The following is a 25,662-nucleotide window of genomic DNA, read 5'->3' on the forward strand; positions in this document are numbered from 1 at the left end:
GCAGTAGCGAAGCTAGTGATTAAACCCAACCCTACTACAGTGTACTGTCTATGATCATGCACACAACCAGGTCCTGCCTGATGTGGGTGCAGTAGCGAAGCTAGTGATTAAACCCAACCCTACTACAGTGTACAGTCTATGATCATGCTCACAACCAGGTCCTGCCTGATGTGGGTGCAGTAGTGAAGCTAGTGATTAAACCCAACCCTACTACAGTGTACTGTCTATGATCATGCTCACAACCAGGTCCTGCCTGATGTGGGTGCAGTAGCGAAGCTAGTGATTAAACCCAACCCTACTACAGTGTACAGTCTATGATCATGCTCACAACCAGGTCCTGCCTGATGTGGGTGCAGTAGCGAAGCTAGTGATTAAACCCAACCCTACTACAGTGTACTGTCTATGATCATGCTCACAACCAGGTCCTGCCTGATGTGGGTGCAGTAGCGAAGCTAGTGATTAAACCCAACCCTACTACAGTGTACTGTCTATGATCATGCTCACAACCAGGTCCTGCCTGATGTGGGTGCAGTAGCGAAGCTAGTGATTAAACCCAACCCTACTACAGTGTACTGTCTATGATCATGCTCACAACCAGGTCCTGCCTGATGTGGGTGCAGTAGCGAAGCTAGTGATTAAACCCAACCCTACTACACTGTACTGTCTATAATCATGCTCACAACCAGGTCCTGCCTGATGTGGGTGCAGTAGCGAAGCTAGTGATTAAACCCAACCCTACTACAGTGTACTGTCTATGATCATGCTCACAACCAGGTCCTGCCTGATGTGGGTGCAGTAGTGAAGCTAGTGATTAAACCCAACCCTACTACAGTGTACAGTCTATGATCATGCTCACAACCAGGTCCTGCCTGATGTGGGTGCAGTAGCGAAGCTAGTGATTAAACCCAACCCTACTACAGTGTACAGTCTATGATCATGCTCACAACCAGGTCCTGCCTGATGTGGGTGCAGTAGCGAAGCTAGTGATTAAACCCAACCCTACTACAGTGTACAGTCTATGATCATGCTCACAACCAGGTCCTGCCTGATGTGGGTGCAGTAGCGAAGCTAGTGATTAAACCCAACCCTACTACAGTGTACAGTCTATGATCATGCTCACAACCAGGTCCTGCCTGATGTGGGTGCAGTAGCGAAGCTAGTGATTAAACCCAACCCTACTACAGTGTACAGTCTATGATCATGCACACAACCAGGTCCTGCCTGATGTGGGTGCAGTAGCGAAGCTAGTGATTAAACCCAACTCTACTACAGTGTACTGTCTATGATCATGCACACAACCAGGTCCTGCCTGATGTGGGTGCAGTAGCGAAGCTAGTGATTAAACCCAACCCTACTACAGTGTACTGTGTATGATCATGCACACAACCAGGTCCTGCCTGATGTGGGTGCAGTAGCGAAGCTAGTGATTAAACCCAACCCTACTACAGTGTACAGTCTATGATCATGCTCACAACCAGGTCCTGCCTGATGTGGGTGCAGTAGCGGAGCTAGTGATTAAACCCAACCCTACTACAGTGTACAGTCTATGATCATGCACACAACCAGGTCCTGCCTGATGTGGGTGCAGTAGCGAAGCTAGTGATTAAACCCAACCCTACTACAGTGTACTGTCTATGATCATGCTCACAACCAGGTCCTGCCTGATGTGGGTGCAGTAGCGGAGCTAGTGATTAAACCCAACCCTACTACAGTGTACAGTCTATGATCATGCTCACAACCAGGTCCTGCCTGATGTGGGTGCAGTAGCGAAGCTAGTGATTAAACCCAACCCTACTACAGTGTACAGTCTATGATCATGCTCACAACCAGGTCCTGCCTGATGTGGGTGCAGTAGCGGAGCTACTTCCTGTGTTCTCGCGACTCGTGTGTGCGAGATAATTGTAAGCCTACTGAACACACCTTCTCCGAGTCTACTCATGTGTTCAGTGCAGACTTCAGTGAGCAGGTGACACACTGACATTACGGATGTGAACACAGACAGCCGGCACAAGGACTGACACAACAGAAGCAGCTTGACAAGGCTACAATCTGTCAGCAGCCAGGATAGTCGTCAACAGGACATGTCCACTGCTGAACTGTGCCAGCGTTCTTGTCACAATGAAAACACTTAAACATTTGGTTGTTCATGTATTCAAATGTTCCACTGTGTTCAAAGTAGAAGAGTCCTTGTGGCTTACTGCTTCAGCTGATGCCCCCTGCAATCTTTAACACTAGGCTCAAAACAACGACCCTTCATTCTTCTGCTGAGTTTGTGTTATAGCCGCAAACCTCAAGACCCCACAGTCCACAGACAGCTAAACTAGTTGTTGCCATTCTGTGGAGTGATAATTACAGTTTCATACTTCAAAATGTCGTGCAAACAATGGGCAACTTACCATCTGTGCTCCATATCCTCGCATAACCATCGTAAGACCCTGTAGCTAGTAATGTGCCGTCACACTGAAACGCCAAGACACACACTTACATACACAAAATACATGGACATTCTATATCTATATCTATCCATACATTTTACTTCTACTTTGGAACAGAATACAGTCACGTCTCGTTATTTTGACACTCATTAATCCAACACTAATGACAGGAATCAATTAAATCAGTGCTATTTAGACATGTTTATCCGACAGTCTCGCACTACGACTTAGACACCTAATTTGCAACAAATTACAGAAATCACTAATTAATCAGTCTCCTTAATCTTCCAAATGGGACCAACTTTAAGTTCACTGTATTATTATACAACACAGATTAAGAACATTTCCCTTTGCTTGCATTGTGACCTTAACTTAGAGTAGCCTCCCTTTATGAGCACAATCAGATTTTTCCCCACTTATGACTCAGAGAAAGTTGCTCTTTGAGAGTTCATAGAGTAATTTCCCTTTGTGCAAGACCCTTGAGTTGTTTCCCTTTTATGACTTATCCCGAGTAGCACCAGATGTTGTTGGAAGCCATACTAACATTCCAGTCTAGAGATGTGACGTCCTTATTACTGGGGACCTCCGTCCCCCCCTTCTGTATACAGTGTCGCAGCACCAGCTGGTTGGCGTTGCTGCTGTTGTCGTTCATGTTCCAGATGCGAGCTGTCGAGTCACCGGACCTGCACACATCACAATAAACATCTCACTCTTCAAAATGTGAGTCCAGAATACCACTCAAAGCATTGACTAAAGCAGTACTACAATTTTCATTTGGAGAAATCAGTTCTTTATTCATTCAAATAATGGATAAAAGTAAGTATGCACCTGACAAGACCAACAACTTGGTCAGTCACCAGTCACTCAGTCAAGTTACCCTGAAGCCAACTCAGGTTCCAGGCACTTACCCTGAAGCTAGGAGATTATTGGTCGGGGAGCTCCAGGCACTTACCCTGAAGCCAAGAGATCATTGGTCGGGGAGCTCCAGGCACTTACCCTGAAGACAGGAGATCATTGGTCGGGGAGCTCCAGGCACTTACCCTGAAGCCAAGAGATCATTGGTCGGGGAGCTCCAGGCACTTACCCTGAAGCCAAGAGATCATTGGTCGGGGAGCTCCAGGCACTTACCCTGAAGCCAAGAGATCATTGGTCGGGGAGCCCAGGCACTTACCCTGAAGCCAGAAGATCATTGGTCGGGGAGCTCCAGGCACTTACCCTGAAGACAGGAGATCATTGGTCGGGGAGCTCCAGGCACTAACCCTGAAGACAGGAGATCATTGATCGGGGAGCTCCAGGCACTTACCCTGAAGCCAAGAGATCATTGGTCGGGGAGCTCCAGGCACTTACCCTGAAGACAGGAGATCATTGATCGGGGAGCTCCAGGCACTTACCCTGAAGCCAAGAGATCATTGGTCGGGGAGCCCAGGCACTTACCCTGAAGCCAAGAGATCATTGATCGGGGAGCTCCAGGCACTTACCCTGAAGCCAAGAGATCATTGGTCAGGGAGCTCCAGGCACTTAACCTGAAGCCAAGAGATCATTGGTCGGGGAGCTCCAGGCACTTACCCTGAAGCCAAGAGATCATTGGTCGGGGAGCTCCAGGCACTTACCCTGAAGCCAAGAGATCATTGGTCGGGGAGCCCAGGCACTTACCCTGAAGCCAAGAGATCATTGATCGGGGAGCTCCAGGCACTTACCCTGAAGCCAAGAGATCATTGGTCGGGGAGCTCCAGGCACTTACCCTGAAGCCAAGAGATCATTGGTCGGGGAGCTCCAGGCACTTACCCTGAAGCCAAGAGATCATTGGTCGGGGAGCCCAGGCACTTACCCTGAAGCCAAGAGATCATTGATCGGGGAGCCCAGGCACTTACCCTGAAGCCAAGAGATCATTGATCGGGGAGCCCAGGCACTTACCCTGAAGCCAAGAGATCATTGATCGGGGAGCTCCAGGCACTTACCCTGAAGCCAAGAGATCATTGGTCGGGTTCCAGGCACAGATGAACACCTCGGACTCGTGGCCGCGCAGCACCGTGGCTCGGTTGCCAGGGATCTCCACAGCTCCATCAACCTCCATTGTGTCCGTGTGGTTGGCTGAAAATAAATAAATTGCAAGTGATTCCATGGCAGTTAATTGGCTAACCAAGCGATCTTTTTTGAGTTTATGTTTCCATAAACAAGAAAACAAAAACAGGCCACACTCACTGCCAGACTACTGTTTCCTGATTGGTTGATAACAGAGTGTTGCCTGGTTACGCTGAACAACGTCACTGACTTCGTATTGTTGTCTACAGTTTTTTTGTGTTGATAATTAAATAAGCAGACTGTTAAGTCATAATTGTTGACCTGCCGTATTTATTCAAAAGAATGGACTTCAATATGTTTATAGGGTAATGAATGTAAAAATCAGCGTGCACTCTGTGAATTTACACAGTATGTACACCACCGTATTCATTTACACCTCCAACAAACCGGAAAATACTGTTAATGCTTAACACAACATCAAACTAAGTCTCACCAGTCTACGACTTTAATCACTTGTCTGAAGCCAGACTCTTAAATACTTATGTTTGTGGAAGCCAGAGTCTAGAACACTTATGTTTGTGGAAGCCAGAGTCAAGAACACTTATGTTTGGTGAAGCCAGAGACTAGAACATTTATGTTTGTGGAAGCCAGAGTCTAGAACACTTATGTTTGGTGAAGCCAGAGTCTAGAACACTTATGTTTGTGGAAGCCAGAGACTAGAACACTTATGTTTGTGGAAGCCAGAGACTAGAACATTTATGTTTGGTGAAGCCAGAGTCTAGAACACTTATGTTTGGTGAAGCCAGACTCTTAAACACTTATGTTTGTGGAAGCCAGAGACTAGAACATTTATGTTTGTTGAAGCCAGAGTCTAGAACACTTATGTTTGTTGAAGCCAGAGTCTATAACATTTATGTTTGGTGAAGTCTGATACTAGAACACTTATGTTTGGTGAAGCCAGAGTCTAAAACACTTATGTTTGGTGAAGCCAGAGTCTAGAACACTTATGTTTGTGGAAGCCAGAGACTAGAACATTTATGTTTGTTGAAGCCAGAGTCTAGAACACTTATGTTTGTTGAAGCCAGAGTCTAGAACATTTATGTTTGGTGAAGTTTGATACTAGAACACTTATGTTTGGTGAAGCCAGAGTCTAGAACACTTATGTTTGGTGAAGTCAGAGACTAGAACACTTATGTTTGGTGAAGTCTGATACTAGAACACTTATGTTTGGTGAAGCCAGAGTCTAGAACACTTATGTTTGGTGAAGTCTGATACTAGAACACTTATGTTTGTTGAAGCCAGAGTCTAGAACATTTATGTTTGGTGAAGTCTGATACTAGAACACTTATGTTTGGTGAAGCCAGAGTCTAGAACACTTATGTTTGGTGAAGTCAGAGCCTAGAACACTTATGTTTGGTGAAGCCAGAGTCTAGAACACTTATGTTTGGTGAAGTCTGATACTAGAACACTTATGTTTGTTGAAGCCAGAGTCTAGAACATTTATGTTTGGTGAAGTCTGATACTAGAACACTTATGTTTGGTGAAGCCAGAGTCTAGAACACTTATGTTTGGTGAAGTCAGAGCCTAGAACACTTATGTTTGGTGAAGCCAGAGTCTAGAACACTTATGTTTGGTGAAGCCAGAGTCTAGAACACTTATGTTTGGTGAAGCCAGAGTCTAGAACACTTATGTTTGGTGAAGTCTGATACTAGAACACTTATGTTTGGTGAAGCCAGAATCTAGAACACTTATGTTTGGTGAAGCCAGTTCAAACAAGAAAACAGCATTTTCATTATCCCCCGCCGTGGCACATATTAGAATTTTGTTTGTTCATATGGGAGTGAATAAAAACTATACAAAAAGTACTATAAAACCTTAAGAAGACATTGGCACTTGGGCTGCTTTATGTCAACAGATAACTCATTCTTAATGATAGGTATCTCTTAATCATAGATGAGCTAACTTCAGTAGTTTCTGAGAAAACATGTCCCCATTGCAGACACTATAACACACATCAAGGGTCGTAAGTCTATAAAACAAAATAATTTATGTGACCAATTTTAGAACCTCAGTCTTGACAAGTATTACTTAGATAAGCATGCAAACTTTCATTCAAGTAACTTCAGTAGTTTCTGAGAAAACATGTCCCCATTTAACGCAGTATGCACTAAGCTGAAAAACATTTAGCAAGGGCAAAAACTCCGTAAAAAAATGAATTTATTGCACCAATTTCCGAACTAATTCGAAATCATGACCAGTAACATCTGTGTTGAAATTTCATTTCTTTGGCATAAGTTGTTTTTTGTAAAAAATTTGTCCCCTTTGAGAAGCGGATGGACGGATGGGAGGACAGACAGATCAGATGATGACCATATCCCCCAGGAAAATATTCCGGGGGGGGGATAAAAATTGCATCGTTGCATGAAACACGCGATACAATGGTGAACTGAAGTATTTCCCCCATATATGCCTGCCACAGCCTGGACGAGGCTAACCATGGCAAACTGTGTGATCGAAGTTGTCTAGGGTCCCTTTTGGCCTTTCTGTTTTAGGTTGGTTTATGGATCCTTCGACCCAAAATATTTAGGAAAATAGAATCAAAACAAAAATATACTATCTTAAAAAAATGTTTTATATCACTGCCGACCCAAAATCTACAAATGTATTTCTAGAATTTTTGTCACCAGACAATTTTGCCATAAATACTTGTTACTTTGCAGAAGGAAACGCTTCTGCAATGATTAAGGTGACAATGCAGTGTTGACTATCAGGAGTTGTACCTCCAGCCACATCTAGGTAACTTTGTCAAGTCAGAGTTGTTTAATCTATTTTCCCCCGCTCTAATGAGACTGAATTGAACTTTATAAAAAGTCCTTAAATCTGTAAAGTTGACCATCAGGGACACGACCGCTATCAACACAAGGTAGCTACAAGGTCAACCAAATCCTCTTTCATCTACATCGTTGAAACCGATGAGAAATATCCTGCTGGTGTAACTGTAACAACTTTCCCGTCTAAGCCCTATCTTCATGTCAACCCATCCCACCCCACACTGACAGTGGTATTCTGCCAACTCAAACGGTTAAATCTAAAACTACCTTTTACAAACATCTAGTTCAACCTTGCAGTGACTTGCCTCCCCAGGCTCAAGGAGCATCCCTTCAACTGCTGTTGGCAGATCTGGTCTACTTACTTACAAGCACCTGTTCAAGATAACTAGACGCTCTATTTTTCCCCGCCATGATTTGATGCTCATGTCAGCTGTATTAAGACATAACCCACAATGAACCAATACAACACACCTGTTAATACTGATAGCAACCATTCAACATCAGGTGCTGCCGTCACCTACCATCACAGCTGTGTGTGTGTGTAGGATTGTTGGAGCGTGCAACACTTCACGACACACCACATGCCTCAAGTGCACAGCAGTGAGTCAGCCATAACCTACCACACCAGCCATGGCATGAAGTAATAGAAGGCAAAATGTGGGACAGTTTTGTTTTTTACACATAATCAATCAATTCTTATTTCCATAAATGCTCCATCATGTATCACTCCCATGTACCACACAGTGAGGAAAGTCTTCATCTCCCACAGCTGGGATGGATCATGATGATGATGATAATGATCACCATCATCATAAAGGGTTCTGTGCGGAAAGATGCACCCTATTCTTGTCTCCTACACTGATTGGTTGTAGCCAGACTGTCAGCTACCATGTTTCAAGTCTTCCATTGTTCATCGGCCAAGTAAAGTCCCCACCCTGTACAGAATAAACATGAACTGGTCCAAGTCAAATAATCTCCACCCTCCAGCCCAAAGTGGACTCGGCCTGCAGACAGTGCAGTCAGTCACGTGACACCTTGTTTATCAGTCCTAATGACATATCCAAGGGCAGGCAATACTATCTGTGTGCCCCAGGTACGCAAATATAAATATCAAACGACCTTGACCTTCCAACAGCTCCTGGCAACAGCACTTCCGAGAACCTTGTTTGCTCACACGGCTAAATATTTCCCGGACATTCACTTGAATGAGTCAGGGAGGCTGTAAAATCAATAGTGGGTCATGTGACTGCAGCGATTGCAATACATGTAGGAACACTGGCAGCTGTCGGGAGATGCTGCTCAGACTGGTTCACCCCGAATTATCAGAATGAGGCAAGAGGGAGGGCGATAATCAGTAAATGGCATGACTCAGCAAAACCTCCACACGCCAGCAAGTCTAGTGCAGGCAACACGTGACTGTTCCACTTACATCTCCCCCCCCCATCTCCCTGCCGTCCCTCCCCCTGACCCCCCAAGGCAGCGGCTTGCTCGCTGGTTGGCTGCTGGATTAGACTGACATCTGGCACAGGGCCAGGGTTTGTTATCTCGGTGGAGCTGTTGACTGGTGTAAACAGCTGGTGGTGCTTTGTGTGAATGTACCTTGTTACACAACAGCGTGCTGGCCCCATTCCTGGAGGGAGCCAGTCAGCCGGCATTCAGGTCACATAACACGCAGTAACACACATATATATAGGGCCAGCTTATGCCACTATCACGCTGCCGCAAAAAGCCGCACAGAAATATACACAGCAAAGCCTGGCAAAGCTGGGTCTCATCAGATGTATTTTTAGCCAACTGCTAGATTGCGTGTAAACAGTTGGGAGAAGCTAACTACCCAGACATCAACAAGCAGGGCTCATGCACTTGTGTTGTAGGACACATCTAGTCACCTGCTACAACCCAACTGTCACCTGCTACAACTGTCCACATGTCACAAATGTCAACAAGCAGAACACATCTAGTCACCTGCTGCAACTGTCCACACAGGACACATCTAGTCACCTGCTGCAACTGTCCACACAGGACACATCTAGTCACCTGCTACAACCCAACTGTCACCTGCTACAACTGTCCACATGTCACAAATATCAACAAGCAGAACACATCTAGTCACCTGCTGCAACTGTCCACACAGGACACATCTAGTCACCTGCTGCAACTGTCCACACAGGACACATCTAGTCACCTGCTGCAACTGTCCACACAGGACACATCTAGTCACCTGCTGCAACTGTCCACACAGGACACATCTAGTCACCTGCTACAACTGTCCACACAGGACATATCTAGTCACCTGCTACAACTGTCCACATAGGACATATCTAGTCACCTGCTGCAACTGTCCACACAGGACACATCTAGTCACCTGCTGCAACTGTCCACACAGGACACATCTAGTCACCTGCCACAACTGTCCACACGGGACACATCTAGTCACCTGCCACAACTGTCCACACAGGACACATCTAGTCACCTGCTGCAACTGTCCACACAGGACACATCTAGTCACCTGCCACAACTGTCCACACAGGACACATCTAGTCACCTGCTGCAACTGTCTACACAGGACATATCTAGTCACCTGCTGCAACTGTCTACACAGGACACATCTAGCCACCTGCTGCAACTGTCCACACAGGACACATCTAGTCACCTGCTACAACTCTCCACACAGGACATATCTAGTCACCTGCTGCAACTGTCCACACAGGACACATCTAGTCACCTGCAACAACTGTCTACACAGGACACATCTAGTCACCTGCTACAACTGTCCACACAGGACACATCTAGTCACCTGCCACAACTGTCTACACAGGACACATCTAGTCACCTGCTGCAACTGTCCACACAGGACACATCTAGTCACCTGCCACAACTGTCTACACAGGACACATCTAGTCACCTGCTGCAACTGTCCACACAGGACACATCTAGCCACCTGCTGCAACTGTCCACACAGGACACATCTAGCCACCTGCCATAACTGTCCACACAGGACACATCTAGTCACCTGCTACAACCGTCTACACAGGACACATCTAGTCACCTGTCACAACTGTCCACACAGGACACATCTAGTCACCTGCCACATCTGTCCATATCTAGCAACCTGCCACAACTGTCCACAAAGAACACATCTAGTCACCTGCCACAACTGTCTACACAGGACACATCTAGCCACCTGCTACAACTGTCCACACAGGACACATCTAGTCACCTGCCACAACTGTCCACATCTAGTCACCTGCAACAACTGTCCACACAGGACACATCCAGTCACCTGCCACAACTGTCCACACAGGACACATCTAGTCACCTGCCACAACTGTCTACACAGGACATATCTAGTCACCTGCTGCAACTGTCCACACAGGACACATCTAGTCACCTGCTGCAACTGTCTACACAGGACACATCTAGTCACCTGCCACAACTGTCTACACAGGACACATCTAGTCACCTGCTACAACTGTCTACACAGGACACATCTAGTCACCTGCTGTAACTGTCCACACAGGACACATCTAGTCACCTGCCACAACTGTCTACACGGGACATATCTAGTCACCTGCTGCAACTGTCCACACAGGACACATCTAGTCACCTGCCACAACTGTCCATGCGTCAACAAGTAGGACACATACTCTTGTCCTAGGACATATGTCAGCGTTAGAAAATGGCACTAGTTCTATAGACTTTGCCAAACTGCCCAATAGTTAAGGTATCATAAGGACTTGCCATTATTAAGGGTTTTGCTATGTTATCATCATAAGGACTAGTGGACTAAACAGTAAGTTGATATCACTGTATCTAGTAAGAGGCTACAACCCCACTGTCACCATTATATTTCTTTGTCAAGAAAAATAAGTCCATTATGTGTCTGTCATTTTGGAGTCAATATTCTGTCCCTGTTACAACACATGAGTATCACACATACTAGTGTACATTCACGTACAGGGGGTGAAAAGAAGGGGAATGCTTCGGTTCTTCAAGAGAGATGAAACACAACCAGTTATTCACTGTCAGATGTACATACCATATTTGACTTAATAAGCGCCCATGGCAATATTTGCTAATATATTGTCTGGTGAACAATCCCAATTTACCCCCCTTTCTGATTGATCAATGTACACTAGACTTATTTATTCGTGTATAATACGCATTCGTGTGTTATATGCACCCTTAATTATGGGCAATTAAATTCTGGAAAATCTGTCGTGCATTATTCGCACAGTCTTTTCTTATGTATCATTTCAGGCTGTCAGCATAAACCACAAAATTTACAATCTTTTAACTCTGTTTTTTCTCTCACCAAAATTATATTCCAATAAGAGCCCCCTATTTCTAATTTTGAGAGCGCCCTGGGCGCTTAATATGTCAAATACAGTAACGATGATAACACTCCCTCTTCAGGACACTTAGCCTTGCCAGGAGGCTTCACTGGAAGGGGACGAGGTGTGAAGGCAGGTTGATAACACTCCCTCTTCAGGACATTTAGCCTTGCCAGGAGGCTGCACTGGAGGAGGACGAGGTGTGAAGGCAGGTTGATAACACTCCCCCTTCAGGATACTTAGCCTTGCCAGGAGGCTTCACTGAAGGAGGACGAGGTGTGAAGGCAGGTTGATAACACTCCCCCTTCAGGATACTTAGCCTTGCCAGGAGGCTTCACTGAAGGAGAACGAGGTGTGAAGGCAGGTTGATAACACTGCCCCTTCAGGATACTTAGCCTTGCCAGGAGGCTTCACTGAAGGAGGACGAGGTGTGAAGGCAGGTTGATAACACTCCCCCTTCAGGATACTTAGCCTTGCCAGGAGGCTGCACTGAAGGAGGACGAGGTGTGAAGGCAGGTTGATAACACTCCCCCTTCAGGACATTTAGCCTTGCCAGGAGGCTTCACTGAAGGAGGACGAGGTGTGAAGGCAGGTTGATAACACTGCCCCCTTCAGGACACTTAGCCTTGCCAGGAGGCTGCACTGGAGGAGGACGAGGTGTGAAGGCAGGTTGATAACACTCCCCCTTCAGGACACTTAGCCTTGCCAGGAGGCTTCACTGGAGGAGGACGAGGTGTGAAGGCAGGTTGATAACACTGCCCCTTCAGGACATTTAGCCTTGCCAGGAGGCTGCACTGAAGTAGGACGAGGTGTGAAGGCAGGTTTAATGGTTGATAACACTGCCCGCTTGAGGACATTTAGCCTTGCCAGGAGGCTGCACTGAAGGAGGACGAGGTGTGAAGGCAGGTTGATAACACTCCCCCTTCAGGAAATTTAGCCTTGCCAGGAGGCTTCACTGGAGGAGGACGAGGTGTGAAGGCAGGTTGAATGGTTGATAACACTGCCCGCTTGAGGACATTTAGCCTTGCCAGGAGGCTGCACTGAAGGAGGACGAGGTGTGAAGGCAGGTTGATAACACTCCACATTCAAGTGCAAGACCACATTTGATGACTGACTGGAGGAAGCACACAAATTTCCTAAATGATGACTGTCATATGACTGTGAAACCATTTGATTTCATATTCAACTCCTCCTTGACTGTCCATTACCAAGGTATTCAGGTAGACAGCCAGGTGGCCCCTTAGTGTCCCGCACCAGTTGTGTGATATCTCAGCCCACTGAGGAGTAGGACAAGGTTTAAATATAAGGACAGCAATCTAGATTGGACATGGGTCTGATAAGAGGTCAAATGTGGTGTCACATGGGAGTACGGCTGTCTCACAATGGCTGCTGACCCTGGAAGATCCAGCGTAGAATAGGTCCTCAGCAACCCATGCTTGCCCTAAAAGGCGACTATGTTTGTCATAAGAGGCGACTAACGGGATCGGGTTGTCAGGCTCCGAGTTGGTTGATGCATGTTATCGTATCCCAATTGCGTAGATCGATGCTCGTGATGTCAATCACTGGATTGTCTGGTCCAGCCTTGATTATTTACAGACTGCCGTCATATGGCTGGAATATTGCTGAGTGTGGCGTTAAACAACAAATACACACACTGGCTGCTATTTTTAACAAGTTTGGCACGCTAAAGGTACATTTGCCTCAAGATAGAAGAGTTTCCTTGACAAGCATGTCAGGTATTCATAGACGTTTCGTAACATAGACACTTGCAGGAAAACAAGTGGGGAAAAAACTTAGCCGTCAGTATTTGAGCAGCTACGCTAGCATGAAGATACAGCAACTATTAGGCTTGTAGTAATGGGAGGTCTTCATGAGGCAGCAGGGCATATGATCTGGTGACTGATATTTACCTAAAACTAATCTGCAAAAAGAATCTGCTGGAGATTTGCCATCAACCTAATGGTAAAGATGGTTGTCCACAAGGGAATGTCACTAGTCCTGTCTGTATCTTTAAATGTCTACAGCTTGCTGCCATGTTAAGTTCTAATCCTGATCATTAATTTCAAGGAGGTTCTATATTAGATGCCGACTGCACATGCTGTTGCAGCCGCATTAAATCTTAAATGAATTAATAAGTATATCAGTACTTGTATAGGCATGGTAAAAGTGGCATATAAATATTTGTACTCAGAAGAAAGTTAATGTTGACATGTTCGAGTCCCACCACCAGCAAGAGATGTACAAGGGGTGTGTATTCTACTCACAGACTGTCAGAGAAGCATCCTCTCCATTAGTATTAGCGTTCTCCGTCTTGATGGGATGGGCTTTGGCGGCAGCCTGTTTCCGTGACTCGACCACATCGGGCATAATGGCGTCGATCAATGTCAGGGACTCGAGTACTCTCTCCGACCCATCCTGAAATTAATGTAAGCCATTAGTGCTAACTGATAAGAAACATTTTAACACATCAACTAAAAGTGTTAACACATCAACTAAAACTGCACACTATAAAAGGGCTTGTGAACAAAGCAAGCAGAGTAACTAAATTAGACATCAAGGTAAAACCGACTTATGGACTTTATCCAGTCACAACCATTTGTGACAGGGCTAGCCTTTATCCAGGTACCACAGTCACGTGACAGGGCTAGACTTTATCCAGGTACCACAGTCACGTGACAGGGCTCCACTTTATCCAGGTACCAGTCATGTGACAGGGCTCCACTTTATCAAGGTACCACAGTCACGTGACAGGGCTAGACTTTATCCAGGTACCAGAGTCATGTGACAGGGCTTGACTTTATCCAGGTACCACAGTCATGTGACAGGGCTAGACTTTATCCAGGTACCACAGTCACGTGACAAGGCTCCACTTTATCCAGGTACCACAGTCACGTGACAGGGCTCCACTTTATCCAGGTACCACAGTCACGTGACAGGGCTCCACTTTATCCAGGTACCACAGTCATGTGACAGGGTTCCACTTTATCCAGGTACCAGAGTCATGTGACAGGGCTAGACTTTATCCAGGTACCAGAGTCATGTGACAGGGCTCCACTTTATCCAGGTACCACAGTCATGTGACAGGGCTAGACTTTATCCAGGTACCACAGTCACGTGACAGGGCTTGACTTTATCCAGGTACCACAGTCACGTAACTGGGTTCCACTTTATCCAGGTACCACAGTCACGTGACAGGGCTCCACTTTATCCAGGTACCACAGTCACGTGACAGGGCTCCACTTTATCCAGGTACCACAGTCATGTGACAGGGTTCCACTTTATCCAGGTACCAGAGTCATGTGACAGGGCTAGACTTTATCCAGGTACCAGAGTCATGTGACAGGGCTCCACTTTATCCAGGTACCACAGTCATGTGACAGGGCTAGACTTTATCCAGGTACCACAGTCACGTGACAGGGCTTGACTTTATCCAGGTACCAGAGTCACGTAACAGGGCTCCACTTTATCCAGGTACCAGTCACGTGACAGGGCTAGACTTAATCCAGGTACCAGAGTCACGTGACAGGGCTCCACTTTATCCAGGTACCACAGTCACGTGACAGGGCTCCACTTTATCCAGGTACCACAGTCACGTGACAGGGCTAGACTTTATCCAGGTACCACAGCCACGTGACAGGGCTTGACTTTATCCAGGTACCAGAGTCACATGACAGGGCTCTACTTTATCAAGGTACCACTGACACGTGACAGGGCTAGACTTAATCCAGGTACCACAGTCAAGGGACAGGGCTAGACATTATCCAGGTACCACAGTCACGTGACAGGGCTTGACTTTATCCAGGTACCAGAGTCACATGACAGGGCTTGACTTTATCCAGGTACCACAGTCACGTGACAGGGCTAGACTTTATCCAGGTACAACAGTCACGTGACAGGGCTAGACTTTATCCAGGTACCACAGCCACGTGACAGGGCTTGACTTTATCCAGGTACCAGAGTCACATGACAGGGCTCTACTTTATCAAGGTACCACTGACACGTGACAGGGCTAGACTTAATCCAGGTACCACAGTCAAGGGACAGGGCTAGACATTATCCAGGTACCACAGTCACGTGACAGGGCTAGACTTTATCCAGGTACCAGAGTCACGTGACAGGGCTTGACTTTATCCAGGTACCACAGTCACGTGACAGGGCTAGACTTTATCCAGGTACAACAGTCACGTGACAGGGCTCCACTTTATCAAGGTACCAGAGTCACGTGACAGGGCTTGACTTTATCCAGGTACCACAGTCATGTGACAGGGCTCCACTTTATCCAGGTACCACAGTCACGTGACAGGGCTCCACTTTATCCAGGTACCACAGTCACAACCTTTGTGACAGGGCTCCACTTTATCCAGGTACCACAGTCACGTGACAGCCATTGTTACATGAAAAGCTTGTTCCAGACAAATCCAAGTTACAACCAAGTCCCATAAATATATCAAAGTTGAAACGAATGCATAAACTAGTCCAGGTAAGTGAAATCTCAGACCTCTGATGACTGTCACGCGTCATAAATTACACACAACACAGAGATTAGTGATGGTAAATAAATCCCAGAGATATTGAATGTTCGAAGGTTTATGTTGTGTGGACAAGTGAAGAATACCGGGTAGATAAAAATTTGAATCTGTATGTAGACAACATTATTAGGTTGAATTTTCCAAAAAAGGTTGCACTGGTGCATGTTTTACAAAGCTAAATCGTAGCTAAATCAAAGCTAAACCCCTTCTATAGTCCCCCCAAAAAATACTTTTGCCCTGCACTATTATAGTTACAGCAAATTTGATCACTTTTCTAATATGCCAAATTCAAGAATAATAAGCGTTGCCGTGAATCTTGAAATCCTCAACCAGGGATAACTGACAGCGTAGGATGTTCCACCTACTTGTCTGCACCATAATACAACAGCACTAAAATGGGTAGGTAATGGATAATTAGTCACTTTTTATTATCCGTTCAGTGTGTGATTATCCACATCCCATGGGCCAACAAGAAGGACTTAAACTTAAGTTTTTATATCAACTTGCTTCAGTTTATCACCCGAATCGAATGCGTGTTGCAGCAGCAAACAAAACCCATGTAAATAGCCCAGTCTGTGTGTTGCTGATTATTGTAGTTGTGGTTGCAACTTTCAAGGATTGCTCGTCCTGTCTCGGGAGACCGACATGATTCCAAGGGCACCATCACCCGCCTTGGACAACTTTGTTTCTGCTGTGGCACGGACACAGTGGTTTGAATACAAGTTTTGGGGTAAGCCTGTGGCAGTGGCAATAATATTCAATTAATTGACAAGTTAAAAGACTGCACAAAATATGTATTTTATGAAAACAGTATATCAAGATGATAAAAAAGTCAAGCCAAACCAGCATCAGGAAAAAGAATTTTCAGAGGAGAGAAATGTTTTGCGTAATACTAGGTGTAGACTTTACTGACATCAGTCGTGTAATATAGAACATCTGCTGTGATATACATGTAATAACATCTGTAGTGTAATTTAAAACATCTGCCATGTAATAACATCTGTAGTGTAACATAAAACATCTGCCGTGTAATACATGTAATAACATCTGTAGTGTAATATAGAACATCTGCCATGTAATACATGTAATAACATCTGTAGTGTAACATAAAACATGTGCCGTGTAATACATGTAATAACATCTGTAGTGTAATATAGAACATCTGCCATGTAATACATGTAATAACATCTGTAGTGTAACATAAAACATCTGCCGTGTAATAGATGTAATAACATCTGTAGTGTAATATAAACATCTGCCGTGTAATACATGTAATAACATCTATCGTGTAATATAAAACATCTGCTGTGCAATACATGTAATAACATCTATTGTGTAATATAAAACATCTTCCGTGTAATACATGTAATAACATCTGTAGTGTAACATAAAACATCTGCCGTGTAATAGATGTAATTACATCTGTAGTGTAATATAAACATCTGCCGTGTAATACATGTAATAACATCTGTAGTGTAATATAAACATCTGCTGTGATATACATGTAATAACATCTGTAGTGTAATATAGAACATCTGCCATGTAATACATGTAATAACATCTGTAGTGTAGCATAAAACATCTGCCGTATAATACATGTAATAACATCTGTAGTGTAATATAAACATCTGCCGTGTAATGCATGTAATAACATCTATCGTGTAATATAAAACATCTGCCGTGTAATACATGTTATAACATCTGTAGTGTAATATAAACATCTGCCGTGTAATACATGTAATAACATCTATCGTGTAATATAAAACATCTGCTGCGTAATACATGTAATAACAGCTGTAGTGTAATATAAAACATCTGCTGTGTAATACATGTAATAACATCTGTAGTGAAATATAAACATCTGCCGTGTAATACATGTAATAACATCTGTAGTGTAATATAAAACATCTGCTGTGCAATACATGTAATAACATCTGTAGTGTAATATAAAACATCTGCTGTGTAATACATGTAATAACATCTGTAGTGTAATATAAAACATCTGCCGTGTAATACATGTAATAACATCTGTAGTGTAATATAAAACATCTGCTGTGCAATACATGTAATAACATCTGTAGTGTAATATAAAACATCTGCCGTGTAATACATGTAATAACATCTGTAGTGTAATATAGAACATCTGCCATGTAATACATGTAATAACATCTGTAGTGTAACATAAAACATCTGCCGTGTAATAGATGTAATAACATCTGTAGTGTAATATAAACATCTGCCGTGTAATACATGTAATAACATCTGTAGTGTAATATAAAACATCTGCTGTGCAATACATGTAATAACATCTGTAGTGTAACATAAAACATCTGCCGTGTAATAGATGTAATAACATCTGTAGTGTAACATAAAACATCTGCTGCGTAATACATGTAATAACATCTGTAGTGTAACATAAAACATCTGCTGCGTAATAGATGTAATAACATCTGTAGTGTAACATAAAACATCTGCCGTGTAATACATGTAATAACATCTGTAGTGTAACATAAAACATCTGCCGTGTAATAGATGTAATAACATCTGTAGTGTAATATAAACATCTGCCGTGTAATACATGTAATAACATCAGTAGTGTAATATAAAACATCTGCTGTGCAATACATGAAATAACATCTGTAGTGTAACATAAAACATCTGCCGTGTAATACATGTAATAACATCTGTAGTGTAACAAGAACATCTGCCATGTAAACATGTAATAACATCTGTAGTGTAATATAAACATCTGCCGTGTAATACATGTAATAACATCTGTAGTGTAATATAAAACATCTGCCGTGCATTACATGTAATAACATCTGTAGTGTAATATAAACATCTGCCGTTTAATACATGTAATAACATCAGTAGTGTAATATAAAACATCTGCTGTGCAATACATGAAATAACATCTGTAGTGTAACATAAAACATCTGCCGTGTAATACATGTAATAACATCTGTAGTGTAACAAGAACATCTGCCATGTAAACATGTAATAACATCTGTAGTGTAATATAAACATCTGCCGTGTAATACATGTAATAACATCTGTAGTGTAATATAAAACATCTGCCGTGCATTACATGTAATAACATCTGTAGTGTAATATAAACATCTGCCGTTTAATACATGTAATAACATCGATCGTGTAATATAAAACATCTGCTGCGTAATACATGTAATAACATCTGTAGTGTAATATAAAACATATGCTGTGTAATACATGTAATAACATCTATTGTGTAATATAAAACATCTTCCGTTTAATACATGTAATAACATCTGTAGTGTAATATAAAACATCTGCCGTGTAATAACATCTGTAGTGTAATATAAAACATCTGCCGTGCATTACATGTTATAACATCTGTAGTGTAATATAAAACATCTGCCGTGTAATACATGTAATAACATTTATCGTGTTATATAAACATCTGCCGTGTAATACATGTAATAACATCTGTAGTGTAATATAAAACATCTGCCGTGTAATACATGTAATAACATCTGTAGTGTAATATAAAACATCTTCTGTGTAATACATGTAATAACATTTATCGTGTTATATAAACATCTGCCGTGTAATACATGTAATAACATCTATCGTGTTATATAAACATCTGCCGTGTAATACATGTAATAACATCTGTAGTGTAATATTAAACATCTGCCGTGTAATACATGTAATAACATCTGTAGTGTAATATAAAACATCTGCCGTGTAATACATGCAATAACATCTGTAGTGTAATATAAAACATCTGCCGTGTAATACATGTAATAACATCTATCGTGTTATATAAACATCTGCCGTGTAATACATGTAATAACATCTGTAGTGTAATATTAAACATCTGCCGTGTAATACATGTAATAACATCTGTAGTGTAATATAAAACATATGCTGTGTAATACATGTAATAACATCTATTGTGTAATATAAAACATCTTCCGTTTAATACATGTAATAACATCTGTAGTGTAATATAAAACATCTGCCGTGTAATAACATCTGTAGTGTAATATAAAACATCTGCCGTGCATTACATGTTATAACATCTGTAGTGTAATATAAAACATCTGCCGTGTAATACATGTAATAACATTTATCGTGTTATATAAACATCTGCCGTGTAATACATGTAATAACATCTGTAGTGTAATATAAAACATCTGCCGTGTAATACATGTAATAACATCTGTAGTGTAATATAAAACATCTTCTGTGTAATACATGTAATAACATTTATCGTGTTATATAAACATCTGCCGTGTAATACATGTAATAACATCTATCGTGTTATATAAACATCTGCCGTGTAATACATGTAATAACATCTGTAGTGTAATATTAAACATCTGCCGTGTAATACATGTAATAACATCTGTAGTGTAATATAAAACATCTGCCGTGTAATACATGCAATAACATCTGTAGTGTAATATAAAACATCTGCCGTGTAATACATGTAATAACATCTATCGTGTAATATAAAACATCGACTCTGTAACACATGTTTGTTTGTTTGTTGTTTAACACCGCACTCAGCAATATTCTGTGAGCATTGATCTACGCAATTGGGATATGATGACATGCATCAACCAAGTCAGCGAGCCTGACCACCCCATCCCATAAGTCGCCTACAATACATGTAATAACATTTGTAGTGTAAAGCAAAAATAACATCTGAAGTGTCATACATGCAATAATGTCATCTGTGGTGCAATAATGTAATATGTAATATCTGTGATGTAATAATCATTTTAGTATACTATTATAACATATGCTGTATAATAATCATTATAAGTAACAATATGTGTTTAATACATGTAATTTAATCAGCTCAACACAACACTATGACCTAATCAATACTCTTAACCCATCCTACCCCGCCCCGCCCTACCCCGCCCCGCCCCGCCCCGCCCTGGCTGGCCCCGCCCCCAGCGACACTGCCATGGGGGTGAATTTCACACATTACCCACAAACATGGCAAGCCTTGTCATAAGTCAACTACAAAAGACATCGGATGTAGAACATAGGTACTTGTGGTTTGGACAAAGTGTGGCCGCTTCGTCAAGTGATAGAAGTGGGTGCCTGCAGGCAGCACCGGCCACAATTGGCCGTCACTGAAGCTGGCTGTGGCCGGGCACAGCACACAAGCATGGCGACCACAGGGGCCAGGTGGGACGATTGCACAAAGCCCCAAACACTCAGTTAATCTTGAAACCTGAGTCAGCACGCCTTAATTCAATACATAAAGTCTGTTTCAACATTCACAGCAGTCAACCCATTTGGATATAGCCTGCTTCAACATTCCTGGTAGGCACAGCTGAGGAGTATAGTCTGTTCCCAGATTTCATTGATCATATCAACTGTCAGCTATGGCCTGTTTCAGAGTGCTAAGCTGATTATAGTCAGTTTCACCTGGACTTTACCCTACAGGGCTCAGGGCACACTGGCTGCCTCTGGGGCGCTTTCTCAGGGTGGGCAAGGTTACATCATGTGACACAACCAGTTACATCATGGGTGATTTAATGGCGTGATCCCCTGTAATTATACGCCAGCTTGCAGGAGTCGGCCATGTTGAAAGGCAGGTGCTTGAGCCAGGTGTTAGCGAGCAGGTCGCACAGCAGGCGTCATCACAGCGATGACACACCAGCAGTCGATTACACAACAAGACACACCACTACAAACACACACAGCCAGGTATTGTTTGTCACGCCTCAACACCTCTGAATATTATCTATTAAAATACCCTGGTTCACAACACGTCCTGTAAGCCTTATTTTCACTGTCACAGGATAACAGCTTTCATCTGGCTTTTGACCTGAGAAATTAGTTTGAAGATCTTATGTCCGAAATATGTCCCACTATTCACTTCAGTAGATTTCATGAAGCCGTCTTTGTCTCTTCTGACAAGCACAAGAAACACATCTTTCTCAACACAGACCCAAACAATAATCCCAAATAGGCACTGAGTAGACTAACATCTAGTCTCTGAAATTAACATATTTTACACTAAAAACAGTTGTTAACTTACAGTAATAAAATATAAGCAGGAATGTTCCTAATCAGGGCTAGAAATGAACTCAAAAACTTACTAGCCTGGGTAACATAAAATGCTCTTTTAATATAGTAACAATGGTGAAACTGGGAAACTTGTACCAGCCTCGAGCTGGCAGGCCAGAGTTAAGTTCTAACCCTGCTAGTGTTTCCATCTATCGTGAAAGCTTTTTGCAGATTTTGCAAGACAGGTTCTGGGACACCACTATTACAATTGCCGTACCTCTCCGATGCTGATCTCCGCCTCTGTGTACTGCAGGCCCTTCTGGATGATGCTGAGCAGGGCGGCCGGCGGCACCAAAGCCCCATTGATGTTGGACTGACTGATATGACTCTCAATACCAAACGTGTACGCTGAATGTACAAACCCTGGAACAGAGGAAACAGATTTACTCAATACAGGCTTGTCACAAGAGATGTATTGACACAGACACACTACAGGCTTGTCACAAGAGATGTATTGACACACACTACAGGCTTGTCACTAGAGATGTACTGACACACACTACAGGCTTGTCACTAGAGATGTATTGACACACACTACAGGCTTGTCACTAGAGATGTATTGACACAAACTACAGGCTTGTCACAAGAGATGTATTGACACACACTACAGGCTTGTCACTAGAGATGTATAGACACACACTACAGGCTTGTCACTAGAGATGTATGACACACACTACAGGCTTGTCACTAGAGATGTATTGACAAACACTACAGGCTTGTCACTAGAGATGTATTGATACACACTACAGGCTTGTCACAAGAGATGTATTGACACACACTACAGGCTTGTCACTAGAGATGTACTGACACACACTACAGGCTTGTCACTAGAGATGTATTGACACACACTACAGGCTTGTCACTAGAGATGTATTGACACAAACTACAGGCTTGTCACAAGAGATGTATTGACACACACTACAGGCTTGTCACTAGAGATGTATAGACACACACTACAGGCTTGTCACTAGAGATGTATGACACACACTACAGGCTTGTCACTAGAGATGTATTGACACACACTACAGGCTTGTCACTAGAGATGTATTGATACACACTACAGGCTTGTCACTAGAGATGTATTGACACAGACACACTACAGGCTTGTCACAAGAGATGTATTGACACGTACTACAGGCTTGTCACAAGAGATGTGTTGACACACACTACAGGCTTGTCACAAGAGATGTACTGGCACACATTACAGGCTTGTCACTAGAGATGTATTGACACACACTACAGGCTTGTCACTAGAGATGTATTGACACACACTACAGGCTTGTCACTAGAGATGTATTGACACACACTACAGGCTTGTCACTAGAAATGTATTGGCACACATTACAGGCTTGTCACAAGAGATATACTGGCACACACTACAGGCTTGTCACTAGAGATGTATTGACACAGACACACTACAGGCTTGTCACTAGAGATGCACTGGCACAAATTACAGGCTTGTCACTAGAGATGTATTGACACACACTACAGGCTTGTCACAAGAGATGTACTGGCACACATTACAGGCTTGTCACAAGAGATGTATTGACACAGACACACTACAGGCTTGTCACAAGAGATGTACTGGCACACATTACAGGCCTGTCACTAGAGATGTATTGACACAGACACACTACAGGCTTGTCACAAGAGATGTACTGGCACACATTACAGGCTTGTCACTAGAGATGTATTGACACACACTACAGGCTTGTCACAAGAGATGCACTAGCACACATTACAGGCTTGTCACTAGAGATGTATTGATACATACTACAGGCTTGTCACAAGAGATGTATTAACACACACTACAGGCTTGTCACTAGAGATGTATTGACACAAACTACAGGCTTGTCACAAGAGATGTACTGGCACACACTACAGGCTTGTCACTAGAGATGTATTGACACACACTACAGGCTTGTCACTAGAGATGTATTGACACACACTACAGGCTTGTCACTAGAGATGTATTGACTCACACTACAGGCTTGTCACTAGAAATGTATTGACACACACTACAGGCTTGTCACTAGAGATGTATTGACACACACTACAGGCTTGTCACTAGAGATGTATTGACACACACTACAGGCTTGTCACCAGAGATGTATTGACACACACTACAGGCTTGTCACTAGAGATGTATTGACACATACTACAGGCTTGTCACTAGAGATGAATTGACAAACACTACAGGCTTGTCACTAGAGGTGTACTGGCACACACTACAGGCTTGTCACTAGAGATGTATTGACACACACTACAGGCTTGTCACTAGAAATGTATTGACTCACACTACAGGCTTGTCACTAAAGATGTGTTGACAAACACTACAGGCTTGTCACTAGAAATGTATTGACACACACTACAGGCTTGTCACTAGAAATGTATTGACACACACTACAGGCTTGTCACTAGAGATGTACTGGCACACATTACAGGCTTGTCACAAGAGATGTACTGGCACACACTACAGGCTTGTCACTAGAGATGTATTGACACACAATACAGGCTTGTCACAAGAGATGCACTAGCACACATTACAGGCTTGTCACTAGAGATGTATTGACACAAACTACAGGCTTGTCACAAGAGATGTACTGGCACACACTACAGGCTTGTCACAAGAGATGTATTGACTCACACTACAGGCTTGTCACTAGAGATGTATTGACTCACACTACAGGCTTGTCACAAGAGATGTACTGGCACACACTACAGGCTTGTCACTAGAAATGTATTGACACACACTACAGGCTTGTCACTAGAGATGTATTGACACACACTACAGGCTTGTCACAAGAGATGTACTGGCACACACTACAGGCTTGTCACAAGAGATGTATTGACTCACACTACAGGCTTGTCACAAGAGATGTATTGACTCACACTACAGGCTTGTCACTAGAGATGTATGACACGTACTACAGGCTTGTCACAAGAGATGTACTGGCACACACTACAGGCTTGTCACTAGAGATGTATTGACACACACTACAGGCTTGTCACTAGAGATGTATTGACACACACTACAGGCTTGTCACTAGAGATGTATTGACACACACTACAGGCTTGTCACTCGTGATGTATTGACACACACTACAGGCTTGTCACTAGAGATGTATTGACACACACTACAGGCTTGTCACTAGAGATGTATTGACACACACTACAGGCTTATCACTAGAGATGTATTGACACGTACTACAGGCTTGTCACTAGAGATGTATTGACACATACTACAGGCTTGTTACTAGAAATGTATTGACACATACTACAGGCTTGTCACTAGAGATGTATTGACACACACTACAGGCTTGTCACTAGAAATGTATTTACTCACACTACAGGCTTGTCACTAGAGATGTATTGACACGTACTACAGGCTTGTCACTAGAGATGTATTGACACACACTACAGGCTTGTCACTAGA

General features: G+C 43.2%; 1 protein-coding gene across 1 annotated transcript in view; it reads right to left on the minus strand.

Annotated features, from left to right (window-relative positions):
* LOC124124173 (F-box-like/WD repeat-containing protein TBL1XR1) overlaps nucleotides 1-25,662 on the minus strand; it is a 66,275-nt gene that overhangs the window by 24,369 nt on the left and 16,244 nt on the right. Inside the window, exons 3-7 of the mRNA XM_048386877.1 lie at nucleotides 22,444-22,589; nucleotides 13,887-14,037; nucleotides 4,394-4,526; nucleotides 2,980-3,118; nucleotides 2,397-2,460 (exon numbers count right to left, since the gene is read on the minus strand). Of these exons, the coding sequence (XP_048242834.1) occupies nucleotides 2,397-2,460; nucleotides 2,980-3,118; nucleotides 4,394-4,526; nucleotides 13,887-14,037; nucleotides 22,444-22,589 (633 nt within the window). The remainder of the gene's footprint in view (nucleotides 1-2,396; nucleotides 2,461-2,979; nucleotides 3,119-4,393; nucleotides 4,527-13,886; nucleotides 14,038-22,443; nucleotides 22,590-25,662) is intronic.

The sequence above is a fragment of the Haliotis rufescens genome, unplaced genomic scaffold (genome assembly GCF_023055435.1).
Source record: "Haliotis rufescens isolate VD_foot unplaced genomic scaffold, xgHalRufe1.0.p SCAF_61, whole genome shotgun sequence".
Taxonomy (NCBI): domain Eukaryota; kingdom Metazoa; phylum Mollusca; class Gastropoda; order Lepetellida; family Haliotidae; genus Haliotis; species Haliotis rufescens.